We start from the raw sequence: 15,871 nt of genomic DNA, 5'->3' as shown, positions 1-15,871 counted from the left end.
CCTCCTTAGTCTCCATATTTTCCCTCCATGCCCTCACACCCCTTAGCCCCTACAGCAAGGTTTACCAACAAGGGTGCCTTCAGCTGTTGAAAAGCTACAACTCCCAGCATGCCCGGACAGCCAAAGGCTGTCCGGACATGCTCGGAGTTGTAGTTTTGCAACAGCTGGAGGCCCCTTGGTTGGCAAACACCGCTCTATGTTCTCCCCTCTCTAAGTCCATGTTTACACAGCAGAATGTCCGGGTGGATTTCCGGGTGGATTATTCTGCACAGACATTCCGCTGCTGCACAGTCCCATTGATTTTCATAGGATTGTGCTGCACGTGCACACGGCGGAATTTCCACCACAGATGTTTATCAAAAAGTTCCATCAGAACAAAAATGATACCAATAAAAACTACAGATCACAGCCAAAAAATGACCTTCATACAGCTTTGTATACGAAAAAACAAAAGTGTTTATAGGGGTCAGAAGAGGACAATTTTAAAGGGGTACTCCGGTGAAAACCTTTTTTCTCTTAAATCAACTGGTGGCAGAAAATTGAACATATTTGTAAATTACTTCTATTAAAAAATCTTAATCCTTAATCCTTCCAGTACTTATTAGCTGCTGAATGCTACAGAGGAAATTCCTTTCTTTTTGGAATTCTCTCTGATGACCTCACGACCACAGTTCTCTCTGCTGACATCTCTGTCCATTTTAGCAACCATGCATAGCAGATGCATAGCAGATGTATGCTAAGGGCAGCATGGTGGCTCAGTGGTTAGCACTGCTGCCTTGCAGGTCTGGGGTCTTGGGTTCAAATCCCACTAAGGACAACAATAAATAAAGCATTGGCTGGGGTCTTGGGTTCAAATCCCACTAAGGACAACAATAAATAAAGCGTTATTATTATTATAATAACGTCAGCAGAGAGCACTGTGCTCGTGATGTCATCAGAGAGCATTCCAAAAAGAAAAGAATTTCCTCTGTAGTATTCAGCAGCTATTAAGTACAGGAAGGATTAAGATTTTTTAATAGAAGTAATTTACAAATATGTTTAACTTTCTGCCACCAGTTGATTTAAAAGAAAAAAGGTTTTCACCAGAGTACCCCTTTAACCCCTTAACGACGCAGGACGTATATCTACATCCTGCACCGGCTCCCGCGATATGATGCGGGGTCGCGCTGCGACCCCGCATCACATCGCGTCGGTCCCGGCGCTCATCAACGGCCGGGACCCGCGGCTAATACCACACATCGGCGATCGCGGCAATGTGCGGTATTAACCCTTTAGAAGCGGCGGTCAAAGTTGACCGCCGCTTCTAAAGCGAAAGTGAAAGTATCCCGGCTAGTCAGTCGGGCTGTTCGGGACCGCCGCGGTGAAATCGCGGCGTCCCGAACAGCTTACAGGACACCGGGAGGGCCCTTTCCTGCCTCCTCGGTGTCCGATTGAGGAATGACTGCTCCGTGCCTGAGATCCAGACAGGAGCAGTCAAGCACCGATAACACTGATCACAGGCGTGTTAATACACGCCAGTGATCTGTGTAAGAGATCAGTGTGTGCAGTGTTATAGGTCCCTATGGGATAACAATGATCAGTATAAGAGATCAGTGTGTGCAGTGTTATAGGTCCCTATGGGATAACAATGATCAGTATAAGAGATCAGTGTGTGCAGTGTTATAGGTCCCTATGGGATAATAATGATCAGTATGAGAGATCAGTGTGTGCAGTGTTATAGGTCCCTATGGGATAACAATGATCAGTATAAGAGATCAGTGTGTGCAGTGTTATAGGTCCCTATGGGATAATAATGATCAGTATGAGAGATCAGTGTGTGCAGTGTTATAGGTCCCTATGAGATAATAATGATCAGTATGAGAGATCATTGTGTGCAGTGTTATAGGTCCCTATGGGACCTATAACACTGCAAAAAAAAGTGAAAAAAAGTGTTAATAAAGGTCATTTAACCCCTTCCCTAATAAAAGTTTGAATCACCCCCCTTTTCCCCCAAAAAAATAAAAGTGTAAATAAATAAAAAATAAACATATGTGGTATCGCCACGTGCGTAAATGTCCGAACTATAAAAATATATCATTAATTAAACCGCACGGTCCTGGCGTACGCGCAAAAAAATTCCAAAGTCCAAAAAAAGCGTATTTTGGTCACTTTTTATACCATTAAAAAATGAATAAGAAGTGATCAAAAAGTCCGATCAAAACAAAAATCATACCGATAAAAACTTCAGATCACGGCGCAAAAAATGACCCTCATACCGCCCTGGATGTGGAAAAATAAAAAAGTTATAGGGGTCAGAAGATGACATTTTTAAACGTATAAATTTTCCTGCATGTAGTTATGATTTTTTCCAGAAGTGCGACAAAATCAAACCTATATAAGTAGGGGATCGTTTTAACCGTATGGACCTACAGAATAATGATAAGGTGTCATTTATACCGAAATATGCACTACGTAGAAACAGAAGCCCCCAAAAGTTACAAAATGGCATTTTTTCTTCGATTTTGTCGCACAATGATTTTTTTATCCGTTTCGCCGTGAATTTTTGGGTAAAATGACTAATGTCACTGGAAAGTAGAATTGGCGACGCAAAAAATAAGCCATAATATGGATTTTTAGGTGGAAAATTGAAAGGGTTATGATTTTTAAAAGGTAAGGAGGAAAAAACTAAAGTGCAAAAAACGGAAAAACCCTGAGTCCTTAAGGGGTTAAGCATGCAAATTTTCGTACAAAAAGTTATAATTTTTTAAAATGATAAAATAAAACAAAACCTATATAAATTGGGTATCGTTTTAATCCTATGGACCAACAGAATAAAGATACCATAGCATATCCACTGGTCAGGGCACTGCGTAGAAACAGAAGCCTCCAAAAGTTGCATAATGGCACTTGTTTTGTTTTTAGTTTTATTTTTTTGCCTCGCAAATAATTTTTGTTGGGTCTTACTATAGATTTTGTGGTAAAATGAGTGATGTCATTAAAAAATACAATTAGTGGAGCAAAAAACAAGCCTCCTATGGGTCTAAAGTTGGAAAGTCCAGGGTTATGGTTAAATCTCACAAGGGGCTAAAATTCTGTTTTCTCAGTCATGCAAAGCAAACAACTAACCTTCTTTGTCTATTTAGGACTGCAAGCAGTTTTACTACCACAAAACCGCTAACAGATTTACTTTAAAGGGGTACTAATAATTTTTTTATTTTTTGATTTCTTTTCTGTTACAACCACAGTGCTCTCTGCTGACATCTCTGTCCATTTTGGGAACTGTCCAGTGCAGCATATGTTTTTTATGGGGATTTCCTGACAGCTCCTGACATGGACAGAGGTGTCAGCAGAGAGCACTGTGCTCGTGACAGAAAAGAAATCCAAAAAGAAAAGAATTTCCTCTGTAGTATACAGCAGCTAATAAGTACTGGAAGGATTAAGATTTTTTTTTTTTATAGAAGTAATTTACAAAGTTGTTTAACTTTCTAGCATAAGTTAAAGGGGTATTCCAGGCAAAAACTTTTTATATATATATATATATATATATATATATATATCAACTGGCTCCGGAAAGTTGAACAGATTTGTAAATTACTTCTATTAAAAAATCTTAATCCTTCCAATAGTTATTAGCTTCTGAAGTTTTCTGTCTAACTGCTCAATGATGATGTCACGTCCCGGGAGCTGTGCATGATGGGAGAATATCCCCATAGGAACTGCACAGCTCCCGGGACGTGAGTCATCAGAGAGCAGTTAGACAGAAAACAACAACTCAACTTCAGAAGCTAATAACTATTGGAAGGATTAAGATTTTTTAATAGAAGTAATTTACAAATCTGTTTAAGTTTCCGGAGCCAGTTGATATAAATAAAAAAGTTTTTGCCTGGAATACCCCTTTAATATAAAAAAAAAAAAAGTTTCCCACCGGAGTATCCCTTTAACGTTTTTGAAATACGCTGCGTAAGCGCTACTCAGGATGGTGCCCTTACTTATACCAGTATTTTTCCCGCTGTGTCCCTTTTCATCTTACGGATATGTTCACACAGCGTAAAATCCCCAATCTTATTTTATTTGACGCATGCAGTTTCGTCTGTATTTTATTTGGCACATGCATGTGCGCCTGTACTTTATGCTGTGTGAACACTCCCTTATAGTGAGCGTGCTGCCGTTACCTGTTGTGCACCAATCAGCCATAACATTAAAGCTACTTGCCACTTTTTTTTCCCAACAAAAATCCCTCAAAAACACAGAAAAATGTTTGCAGCATCCAGATATTAGCTGACAGTCAGTAGGGAATTATGAATTGCCAAACTCACTGGAGGTTTTTTCCTTTTGGGTTTTTTTCACTCTTTTTGAACGTTTTTTGTTTTTTGATCGGCGCCAGTTTAATAAAATCACAGCCTGTTGAGGCTATGGCCTTTTTGATGTTTTAAAAGTCCGCGAGAGGCAAAAAATGTCATAAAAAATTGGGGAGGGAAAACAAGAGCTGATTTCTTCCAAAAACAGCGCCACCCCTGTCGTCAGGTTGTGTGTGGTATTGCAGCTCAGTTTCATTGAAGTGAGTGCAGTCAAGTTGTAATACCATACATGACCTGAGGACAGGGGTGGAGCTGTTTTTGGATTAAATTAGCTGTGTTTTTCTATTCCTAGATAACCTCTTTAGTACCCACAACACGTTCTTTATTGTTCAGAAATAGGGAATATGACAAACAGATCAAGGTGATGACTCGGTCAGGATTTCCTTAAAGGGGTACTCCAGTGGGAAAAAATATCTTTTCCAAATCAACTGGTGCCAGAAAGTTAAACAGATTTGTAAATTACTTCTATTAAAAAATCTTAATCTTTCCAGTACTTATCAGCTGCTGTATGCTCCACAGGAAGTTGTGTAGTTCTTTCTGTCCGACCACAGTGCTCTCTGCTGACACCTCTGTTCATGTCAAGAACTTTCCAGAGCAGGAGCAAATCCCCATAGCAAACCTCTCCTACTCTGGACAGTTCCTGACATGGACAGAGGTGTCAGCAGAGAGCACTGTGGTCAGACTGGAAAGAACTACACAACTTCCTCTGGAGCATACAGCAGCTGATAAGTACTGGAAGGATTAAGATTTTTAAATAGAAATAATTTACAAATTTCAAATTCCAAAAATGATAAATCCAGACCTCAAGGACGTAACCAGAACTAAAAGGACTGATACGTCCTTGAGGTCTGGATTTATCATTTTTGGAATTCGGACAATATAGCTGTGAGCTGCACATTCTTTGGTATTTTTTCTAATTGACAAATTTGTTTAACTTTTTGTCACCAGTTGATCCCTACCTGCCTCCTGCATGTCCGATCGCCGAATGACTGCTCCGTGACTGAGATCCAGGCAGGAGCAGTCGAGCTGCGATAACACTAATCAATGCCATGTTAATGCATGGCAGTGATCAGTGTAGGAAATCTGTGTGTGCAATGTTATAGTCCCCTATGGGAGCTTTAACATTGCAAAAAAAAAAAGTGAAAATAAAGTGTTAATAAATGTGATTTAACCCCTTCCCTAATAAAAGTCAGAATCGCCCCCCTTTTACCATTAAAAAAAAAAAAATATTTGTAAATAAAAATAAATATAACCCCTTAAAGGGGTACTCCGGTGAAAAACTTTTTTTTTTTTTTTTAAATCAACTGGTGCAAGAAAGTTAAACAGATTTGTAAATTACTGTAAAAAATCTTAATCCTTCCAGTACTTATTAGCTGCTGAATACTACAGCGGAAATTCTTTTCTTTTTGAATCACAGAGCTGTCTGCTGACATCATGAGCACAGTGCTCTCTGCTGACATCTCTGTCCATTTTAGGAACTGTCCAGAACAGCATATGTTTGCTATGGGGATTTCCTTTTACTCTGGACAGTTCCTAAAATGGACAGAGATGTCAGCAGAGAGCACTGTGCTCATGATGTCAGCAGAGAGCTCTGTGTTTCAAAAAGAAAAGAATTTCCACTGTAGTATTCAGCAGCTAATAAGTACAGGAAGAATTAAGATTTTTTAATAGAAGTAATTTACCAATCTGTTTAACTTTCTGGCACCACTTCATTTAAAAAAAAAAAAAAAAAAAAGTTTTTCACCGGAGTACCCCTTTAAGGACGCAGAGTTTTTCAGTTTTTGCATTTTCGTTTTTTTCCTCCTTACCTGTTAAAAATCGTAACCCTTTCAATTTTCCACCTAAAAATCCATATTATGGCTTATTTTTTGCGTCACCAATTCTACTTTGCAGTGACATTAGTCATTTTACCCAAAAAATCCACGGCGAAACGGAAAAAAAATCATTGTGCGACAAAATCGAAGAAAAAACGCCATTTTGTAACTTTTGGGGGCTTCCGTTTCTACGCAGTACATATTTCGGTAAAAATTACACTTTATCATTATTCTGTAGGTCCATACGGTTAAAATGATCCCCTACTTATATAGGTTTGATTTTGTCGCACTTCTGGAAAAAATCATAACTACATGCAGGAAATTGTATACGTTTAAAAATGTCATCTTCTGACCCCTATAACTTTTTTATTTTTCCACGTACAGGGCGGAATGAGGGTCATTTTTTGCGCCGTGATCTGAAGTTTTTATCGGTACCATTTTTGTTTTGATCTGACTTTTTGATCACTTTTTATTCATTTTTTAATGGTATAAAAAGTGACCAAAAATACGCTTTTTTGGACTTTGGAATTTTTTTTCGTGTACGCCATTGACTGTGCGGTTTATTTAACGATATATTTTTATAGTTGGGACATTTACGCACGCGGCGATACCACATGTTTATTTTTATTTACACTTTTATTTTTTTAATGGGAAAAGGGGGGTGATTCAAACTTTTATTAGGGAAGGGGTTAAATGATCTTTATTCACTTTTTTTTGTACTTTTTTTTTTGCAGTGTTATAGGTCCGATAGGGACCTATAACACTGCACACACTGATCATTGTCATTCCATAGGGACCTATAACACTGCACACACTGATCTCTTATTCTGATCATTGTTATCCCATAGGGACCTATAACACTGCACACACTGATCTCTTATACTGATCATTGTTATCCCATAGGGACCTATAACACTGCACACACTGATCTCTTATACTGATCATTGTTATCCCATAGGGACCTATAATACTGCACACACTGATCATTGTCATCCCATAGGGACCTATAACACTGCACACACTGATCTCTTATACTGATCATTGTTATCCCATAGGGACCTATAACACTGCACACACTGATCTCTTATACTGATCATTGTTATCCCATAGGGACCTATAACACTGCACACACTGATCTTTTACACAGATCACTGGCGTGTATTAACATGCCTGTGATCAGTGTTATCGGCGCTTGACTGCCCTGCATGAATCTCAGGCACGGAGCAGTCATTCGCCGATCAGACACCTAGGAGGCAGGTAGGGTCCCTCCTGGTGTCCTATAAGCTGTTCGGGACGCCGCGATTTCCCGAACAGCCCGACTGAACAGCCGGGTTAGTGTCACTTTCCCTTCAGACGTGGCGGTCAGCTTTGATCGCCGTATCTGAAGAGTTAATACAGGGCATCACCGCGATCGGTGATGTCCTGTATTAGCCGCGGGTCCCAGCCGTTGATGGCCGCCGGGACCGACCAGATATGATGCGGGGTCACCGCATGACCCCGCGGCATATCGCGGGAGCCGGCGGAGGACGTAAATATACATTCTTCGTCGTTAAGGAGATAAACATATGTGGTATCGCCGTGTACGTAAATGTACAAACTCTAAAAATATATTGTTAATTAAACCGCAGGGTCAATGGCGTACACGTAAAAAAAAAATTCAAAGTCCAAATTAGCGTATTTTTGGTCACTTTTTATGTTATAAAAATATGAATCAAAAGAGATCAAAGAGTCCGATCAAAACAAAAATGGCACCGATAAAAAACTTCAGATCATGGCACAAAAAATGAGTCCTCATACCGCCCCATACACGGAAAAATAAAAAAGTTATAGGGGTCAGAAGAGGACAATTTTAAACGTATTAATTGTCGTGCATGTAGTTATGATTTTTTCCAGAAGTACGACAAAATCAAACCTATATAAGTAGGGTATCATTTTAACCGTGTGGACCTACAGAATAATGATAAGGTGTCATTTTTACCGAAATATCCACTGCGTAGAAACGGAAGTCCGGCAAATTTTACAAAATGGCGTTTTTTCTTCAATTTTGTTGCATAATTATTATTATTATTATTATTTTTTCGTTTAGCAATGAATTTTAGGGTAAAATGACTGATGTCATTACAAAGTAACATTGGTGACGCAAAAAAATACGCCATCATATGGATTTTTAGGTGCAAAATTGAAAGAGTTATGATTTTTAAAAGGTGAGGAGGAAAGAACGAAAATGCAAAAACTGAAAAACGCTGCGTTGTTAAGGGGTTAAACTAGACAAAAAAAAAAAATCAGAAACAAAACATAAACCAAAAAAAAAACCTTCCTGGAGTCAGAGGCGATGAGTGCGCCCGGAGTGTGGTGTATGGGTTGTGTGTAGTATATAGCAGCACATGGTTGTATATACGGTGTCTTAGATCTTCCACTTCCTGTGCAGTTGAGAAGCAGAGCCGAGTGGGTGCAAAGCCTGAGAGCTCTGCTGAGAGCAGGTGACGACGACGGGTACAACAAAGAACGGCGCCGTCCCATACCCAGCCACCATAATGTCCCACTGGGTCACCCTGTGCGCCGTCCTCATCGCTCACCTCTCCACAGCAGGTAACGTTCACAAAAAAAAAAACTAAATTGCAAAATTTCTACTTTATCTTACAACTTTTTGGAAAAAAAAAAATTGTAAATTTTTGATTTTACTTTCTTATACAGTTTTACAATATCATTTATAAAGTATAAAAAATTCGATCAGTCTTGGAAGTTTTTTTTAAATTTACCGTAAGTTTGTGAGTTTTGGGGCCTCGTTCCGGCCTAAACTGGCACGCCTAGTCGGAGGATGTGCAGTAAAACAATACGTCTGCCAGAAGCAAGAAGCAACCTTATGGCCAGAGATATTTTGTTACATTTTCAAAAAAGAACTTTTATAAAAAAAAAAAAAAATAACAAAAAAATCTAATTCTAGTTTCTTAATTGAATTTTATTTTATTATATAATTCGTTTTTAATATTATATTAATATTTTTTTTTATTCTATTTTATTTATTATATTATACTATTTTAAATTATTATTATTATTATTTTACTCATATAAAATATTTCAATGTATTTGCTAGCCCGATGAGGTAAATGGGGTGAACACGGGGGCTTCCTTTATCTGGGGCCGCCATGATTATTTTAGTTTATTTACTTGTTATACTAGAAAAGTGTCCCTCAAACTGGTGACTCGGCTGCGGTTGCAAAACTACAACTCCCATCGTGCCCTGACAGCCTCTGGCTGTCAGGGCACGATGGCAGTTGTAGTTTTGCAAAGCCACAAATTAATTTATTTAGCTTTTTTTGTAGTTTTTTGTTTTTGTTTTGTTTAGCACATAATCATTGTAATGTTGCACCATTGTAACCATTTGAAGGAGGCCCCTATGGAGAATACAGGCTGTGTAGTGTATGTATAGGTACTGTATGATACGTATGGGCTCTGTAGTGTATGTATAGGTACTGTATGATACGTACAGGCTCTGTAGTGTATGTATAGGTACTGTATGATACGTACAGGCTCTGTAGTGTATGTATAGATACTGTATGATACGTATAGGCTCTGTAGTGGATGTATAGGTACTGTATGATATGTATGGGCTCTGTAGTGTATGTATAGGTACTGTATGATACGTATAGGCTCTGTAGTGTATGTATAGGTACTGTATGATACGTATGGGCTCTGTAGTGTATGTATAGGTACTGTATGATACGTACAGGCTCTGTAGTGTATGTATAGGTACTGTATGATACGTACAGGCTCTGTAGTGTATGTATAGATACTGTATGATACGTATAGGCTCTGTAGTGGATGTATAGGTACTGTATGATATGTATGGGCTCTGTAGTGTATGTATAGGTACTGTATGATACGTATAGGCTCTGTAGTGTATGTATAGGTACTGTATGATACGTATGGGCTCTGTAGTGTATGTATAGGTACTGTATGATACGTATAGGCTCTGTAGTGTATGTATAGGTACTGTATGATACGTATGGGCTCTGTAGTGTATGTATAGGTACTGTATGTTACGTATAGGCCCTGTAGTGTATGTATAGGGTACTGTATGATACGTATAGGCTCTGTAGTGTATGTATAGGTACTGTATGATACGTATAGGCTCTGTAGTGTATGTATAGGTACTGTATGATACGTATAGGCCCTGTAGTGTATGTTTAGGTACTGTATGATACGTATAGGCTCTGTAGTCTATGTATACGTACTATATGTTACTTATGAGCCCTATAGTGTATGTATAGGTACTGTATGTTACTTATAGGCCGTGTAGTCTATGTATAGGTACTGTATGTTACTTATAGACCATGTAGTGTATGTATAGGTACTGTATGTTACTTGTAGGCCCTGTAGTGTATGTATAGGTACTGTATGATACGTATGGGCTTTGTAGTGTATGTATAGGTACTGTATGATACGTATGGGCTCTGTAGTGGATGTATAGGTACTGTATGATACGTATAGGCCCTGTAGTGAATGTATAGGTACTGTATGATACGTATGGGCTCTGTAGTGTATGTATAGGTACTGTATGATACGTATGGGCTCTGTAGTGTATGTATAAGTACTGTATGATACGTATGGGCTCTGTAGTGTATGTATTGGTACTGTATGATACGTATAGGCTCTGTAGTGTATGTATAGGTAGTACTGTATGATACGTATAGGCCCTGTAGTGTATGTATAGGTATTGTATGATACGTATGGGCTCTGTAGTGTATGTATAGGTACTGTATGATACATATAGACCGTGTAGTGTATGTATAGGTACTGTATGATACGTATGGGCTCTGTAGTGTATGTATAGATACTTTATGATACGTACAGGCTCTGTAGTGTATGTATAGGTACTGTATGATACGTATGGGCTCTGTAGTGTATGTATAGGTACTGTATGATACATATAGGCTCTGTAGTGTATGTATAAGTACTGTATGATACGTACAGGCCCTGTAGTGTATGTATAGGTACTGTATGATATAGGCTCTGTAGTGTATGTATAGGTACTGTATGATACGTATGGGCTCTGTAGTGTATGTATAGGTACTGTATGTATAGGCCGTGTAGTGTATGTATAGGTACTGTATGATACGTATAGGCTCTGTAGTGTATGTATAGGTACTGTATGCTACTTATGGGCTCTGTAGTGTATGTGTAGGTACTGTATGATACGTATAGGCCGTGTAGTGTATGTATAGGTACTGTATGATACGTATAGGCACTGTAGTGTGTATATAGGTACTGTATGTTACTTATGGGCCGTGTAGTGTATGTATAGGTACTGTATGTTACTTATGGGCTCTGTAGTGTATGTATAGGTACTGTATGATACGTATAGGCACTGTAGTGTGTATATAGGTACTGTATGTTACTTATGGGCCGTGTAGTGTATGTATAGGTACTGTATGTTACTTATAGGCCCTGTAGTGTATGTATAGGGTACTGTATGATACGTATAGGCTCTGTAGCGTATGTATAGGTACTGTATGATACGTATAGGCTCTGTAGTGTATGTATAGATACTGTATGATACGTATGGGCTCTGTAGTATATGTATAGGTACTGTATGTTACGTATAGGCCCTGTAGTGTATGTATAGGGTACTGTATGATATGTATAGGCTCTGTAGTGTATGTATAGGTACTGTATGATACGTGTAGGCTCTGTAGTCTATGTATAGGTACTATATGTTACTTATGAGCCCTATAGTGTATGTATAGGTACTGTATGTTACTTATAGGCCGTGTAGTCTATGTATAGGTACTGTATGTTACTTATAGACCATGTAGAGTATGTATAGGTACTGTATGTTACTTGTAGGCCCTGTAGTGTATGTATAGGTACTGTATGTTATGTATAGGCCTTGTAGTGTATGTATCGTACTGTATGTTATGTATAGGCCTTGTAGTGTATGCATAGGTATTGTATGTTACTTGTAGGCCTTGTCGTGTATGTATAGGTAATGTATAGTACGCATAGGCCCGTAGTATATGTATATGTACGTTTGTTACTTATAGGACTTGTACTGTATGTATAGGGACTGTGTGATACGTATAGGCCCTGTTGTATATGTATATGTACGAATGTTACTTATAGGACTTGTACTGTATGCATAGGTACTGTGTGATACTTATAGGCCCTGTAGTGCATGCATAGGTACGGTATGTGACTTATGGGCCTTGTAGTTTTGCATTAAGGAATTGTAGGTTTCCTACATTAAACCATTGTCTATGTAGTATAGATGACGTTTTTATAGTTTACCTATATGGCACTGAAATGTCTTGTACTGTATGTGAAAATGTAGTTCTTCCATTCTCTGTCTTTCTACACAGACCTGTATCTATCGATATTTTAGTTTACTATGAAGTTTTTATGGGTTCTTTAGGGTGTTAAGTGGGAGGGGCAGTTATCTCCCCTATGAGTATTGTAGGATAAATGTGATTTCCATATAGGACTGTACTGTACCTATATTTCGCATATCAATAACTTATCGATACGTAATCACCGTATATTGATACGCTCATCGATATTGTAATTCACTATTGGGAACGAGTTTACACAAATAAGTTCTGTAGTGTAGGTACAAGGATTAGCTATTAACCCCTTCTCTGTGTATCGATAATTTTTTTTGCCTGCTTATGTTGTTTTACCACCTATATTGTTTTCAATTATTGTAACAGTTTTTTTTTTTTTTTTTTTATGGCGCCATTTTACCATATAATATATTGCCAAACAAAAATTGGGTGAAATTGGAAAAAAAATGTATTAAATAAACGCAATTGTGCAATTGTTCACCATGTGTTAAAAAGGACAGGATCATTGTATTCTTCAGTACGATTACAGCGTTATCCATTTGTTTGGCGTTTTTTGTCCACTCAATTTTTGCTCCTAAGTTTTGTTTGTTTGTTTTTTTTAAATAGTGTTTTTTTTTTCATTTGGTATTTTATTCTGTGGTTTTTTTCCCCCATTATAAGTCATGTGGTTATTTCATTATGTGACTCAAGGATTTCTTTAAAAAAAATTGGAGGGAAAGATGCAAAAAAACAAACAAAAAAAAGACAAAAAAACACGCCATACATAAATACATTCATGGCGGTGTTTTTGCTCCCATAGAAGTCTATGGGGGGAAAAAGCCAAATTCATAAACAGAGCATGCTGCTATATTGGAAAAAAATATTGGAATATGGGGAAATGCCCCTGAGCCTTAAAACGTGAAAAAATGGTGACCTTTGACAGGGTCATAGGGAACCAAGGCTCACTGATGTGTGGGGGTGAAGGACGGGCTGGACAGAATAGCTGCTAAAGAACAAACTGCTGATGGTAAAAATAATTCTAAAAATAAAGAAAAAAAATTAGTATAAGTAACCAACCAATATTGTCATGCCACCGCTCATTTGGGGTCTAGCTGTTTTTAGGCTGATGATGTTTATTAGAATACTGTGATAAATAGGATACCCCACAGCATTTGGGCACTGTGATTTGGGCACTGTGTGGTGGTAGTAAAGTTCTTTGGGCACTGTGTGGTAGTAAAGTGATATGGGCACTGCGTGGTGGTAGTAAAGTAATTTGGGCACTGTGTGGTGGTAGTAAAGTGATTTGGGCACTGTGTGGTGGTAGTAAAGGGATTTGGGCACTGTGTGGTGGTAGTAAAGTAATTTGGGCACTGTGTGGTGGTAGTAAAGTGATTTGGGCACTGTGTGGTGGTAGTAAAGTGACTTAGGCACTGTGTGGTGGTAGTAATGTGATTTGGGCACTGTGTGGTGGTAGTAATGTGATTTGGGCACTGTGTAGTGGTAGTAAAGTGACTTAGGCACTGTGTGGTGGTAGTAATGTGATTTGGGCACTGTGTGGTGGTAGTAAAGGGATTTGGGCACTGTGTGGTGGTAGTAAAGGGATTTGGGCACTGCGTGGTGGTAGTAAAGTGATTTAGGCACTGTGTGGTGGTAGTAAAGTGATATGGGCACTGTGTGGTGGTGGTAAAGTGATTTGGGCACTGTGTGGTGGTAGTAAAGTGACTTAGGCACTGTGTGGTGGTAGTAATGTGATTTGGGCACTGTGTGGTGGTAGTAAAGTGATTTGGGCACTGTGTGGTGGTAGTAAAGTGATTTGGGCACTGTGTGGTGGTAGTAAAGTGACTTAGGCACTGTGTGTTGGAAGTGAAGTGATTTGGGCACTGTGTGTTGGAAGTGAAGTGATTTGGGCACTGTGTGTTGGAAGTGAAGTGATTTGGGCACTGTGTGGTGGTAATAAAGTGATTTGGGCACTGTGTGGTGGTAGTAAAGGGATTTGGGCACTGTGTGGTGGTAGTAAAGTGATTTAGGCACTGTGTGGTGGTAGTAAAGTGATTTGGGCACTGTGTGGTGGTAGTAAAGTGATTTAGGCACTGTGTGGTGGTAGTAAAGTGATTTGGGCACTGTGTGGTGGTAGTAAAGTGATTTGGGCACTGTGTGTTGGAAGTGAAGTGATTTGGGCACTGTGTGGTGGTAGTAAAGGGATTTAGGCACTGTGTGGTGGTAGTAAAGTGATTTGGGCACTGTGTGGTGGTAGTAAAGTGATTTGGGCACTGTGTGGTGGTAGTAAAGTTTTTTGGGCACTGTGTGGTGGTAGTAAAGGGATTTGGGCACTGTGTGGTGGTAGTAAAGTGATTTAGGCGCTGTGTGGTAGTAGTAAAGTTTTTTGGGCACTGTGTGGCTGTAGTGAAGTTATTTAAAGGGGTTATCCAGTATTAGAAAAGTTGATTAGAGTTAGAGTTGATTTCTTCCAAAAACAGCGCCACATCTGTCGTCAGGTTGTATGTGCTATTGCAGCTCAGTTCCACTGAAGTGAATGGAGCCGTTTTAATACCACATATAACCTGGGGGCAGACGTGGTGCTGTTTCTGGAAGAAATTAGCTCTGTTTTCTATTCCTGGACAGTAGTTTTCAGGCACTGTATGGTATGGCTGTTTTTATACCGTATTTTTTGTATTATTTGAGCATAATATCGATACTCCATTAGGGCAACATACAAGCGCAGGCTGGCATTGTGGGTAATACCCCTTGTAAAGGTTGTGATAAAGGTCGAATTGCTATGGATCCTAGGGACAAATATAACTGAGCCGATTTCTTTAGGCTTCTGATGTTCGGTGACAATGGGGGAGATTTATCAAAACCTGTTCAGAGTGGTGCAGTTGCCCATAGCAACCAATCACATTGCTTCTTTCATTTTTCATAGGCCTCTTTAACCCTTTAAGGACCAAGCCCATTTTAACCTGAAGGACCAGGCCAATTTTATTTTTGCGTTTCCGTTTTTTCCTCTTCGCCTTCTAAAATCCATAACTCTTTTATATTTCCATCTACAGACCCATATAAGGGCTTGTTTTTTGCGTGACCAATTGTACTTTGCAATGAAACCTCTCATTTTACCATAAAATGTACGGCAAACCCCCCCAAAAAAATTTGGGGGAGGAAATTTAAATGAAAACCCCAATTTTGCACATTTTGGAGGGGTTCGTTTTCACACTGTACACTTTACGCTAAAAATGAAATGTGTTCTTTATCCTGTGGGTCACTCCCGCCGGCCGCGAACACGGAAGCCCGCACACAGCGTTCAGAGTGATGAACTTCCGGACGCTGTGAGCGGAGCTCCGAACTGCAGGGCAGCGCACAACCCCTTTAAAAAAAAAAAAAAAATCTAAACCTTTTTGTACAAAAT

The 15,871-nt window shown here is 39.1% G+C and overlaps 1 protein-coding gene across 1 annotated transcript in view; it reads left to right on the top strand.

The window, feature by feature from the left end:
* The first annotated feature begins 8,602 nt into the window (after positions 1 to 8,602).
* CD247 (CD247 molecule) overlaps positions 8,603 to 15,871 on the top strand; it is a 132,256-nt gene continuing 124,987 nt past the window's right edge. The window contains exon 1 of the mRNA XM_056559890.1: positions 8,603 to 8,740. Coding sequence (XP_056415865.1) covers positions 8,686 to 8,740 — 55 coding nt within the window. The 5' untranslated portion in view covers positions 8,603 to 8,685. The remainder of the gene's footprint in view (positions 8,741 to 15,871) is intronic.

The sequence above is a fragment of the Hyla sarda genome, chromosome 2 (genome assembly GCF_029499605.1).
Source record: "Hyla sarda isolate aHylSar1 chromosome 2, aHylSar1.hap1, whole genome shotgun sequence".
NCBI lineage: Eukaryota > Metazoa > Chordata > Amphibia > Anura > Hylidae > Hyla > Hyla sarda.
The sequence above is the reverse complement of the archived record's forward strand: the minus strand, read 5'-3'. Positions and strand labels throughout refer to the sequence as shown.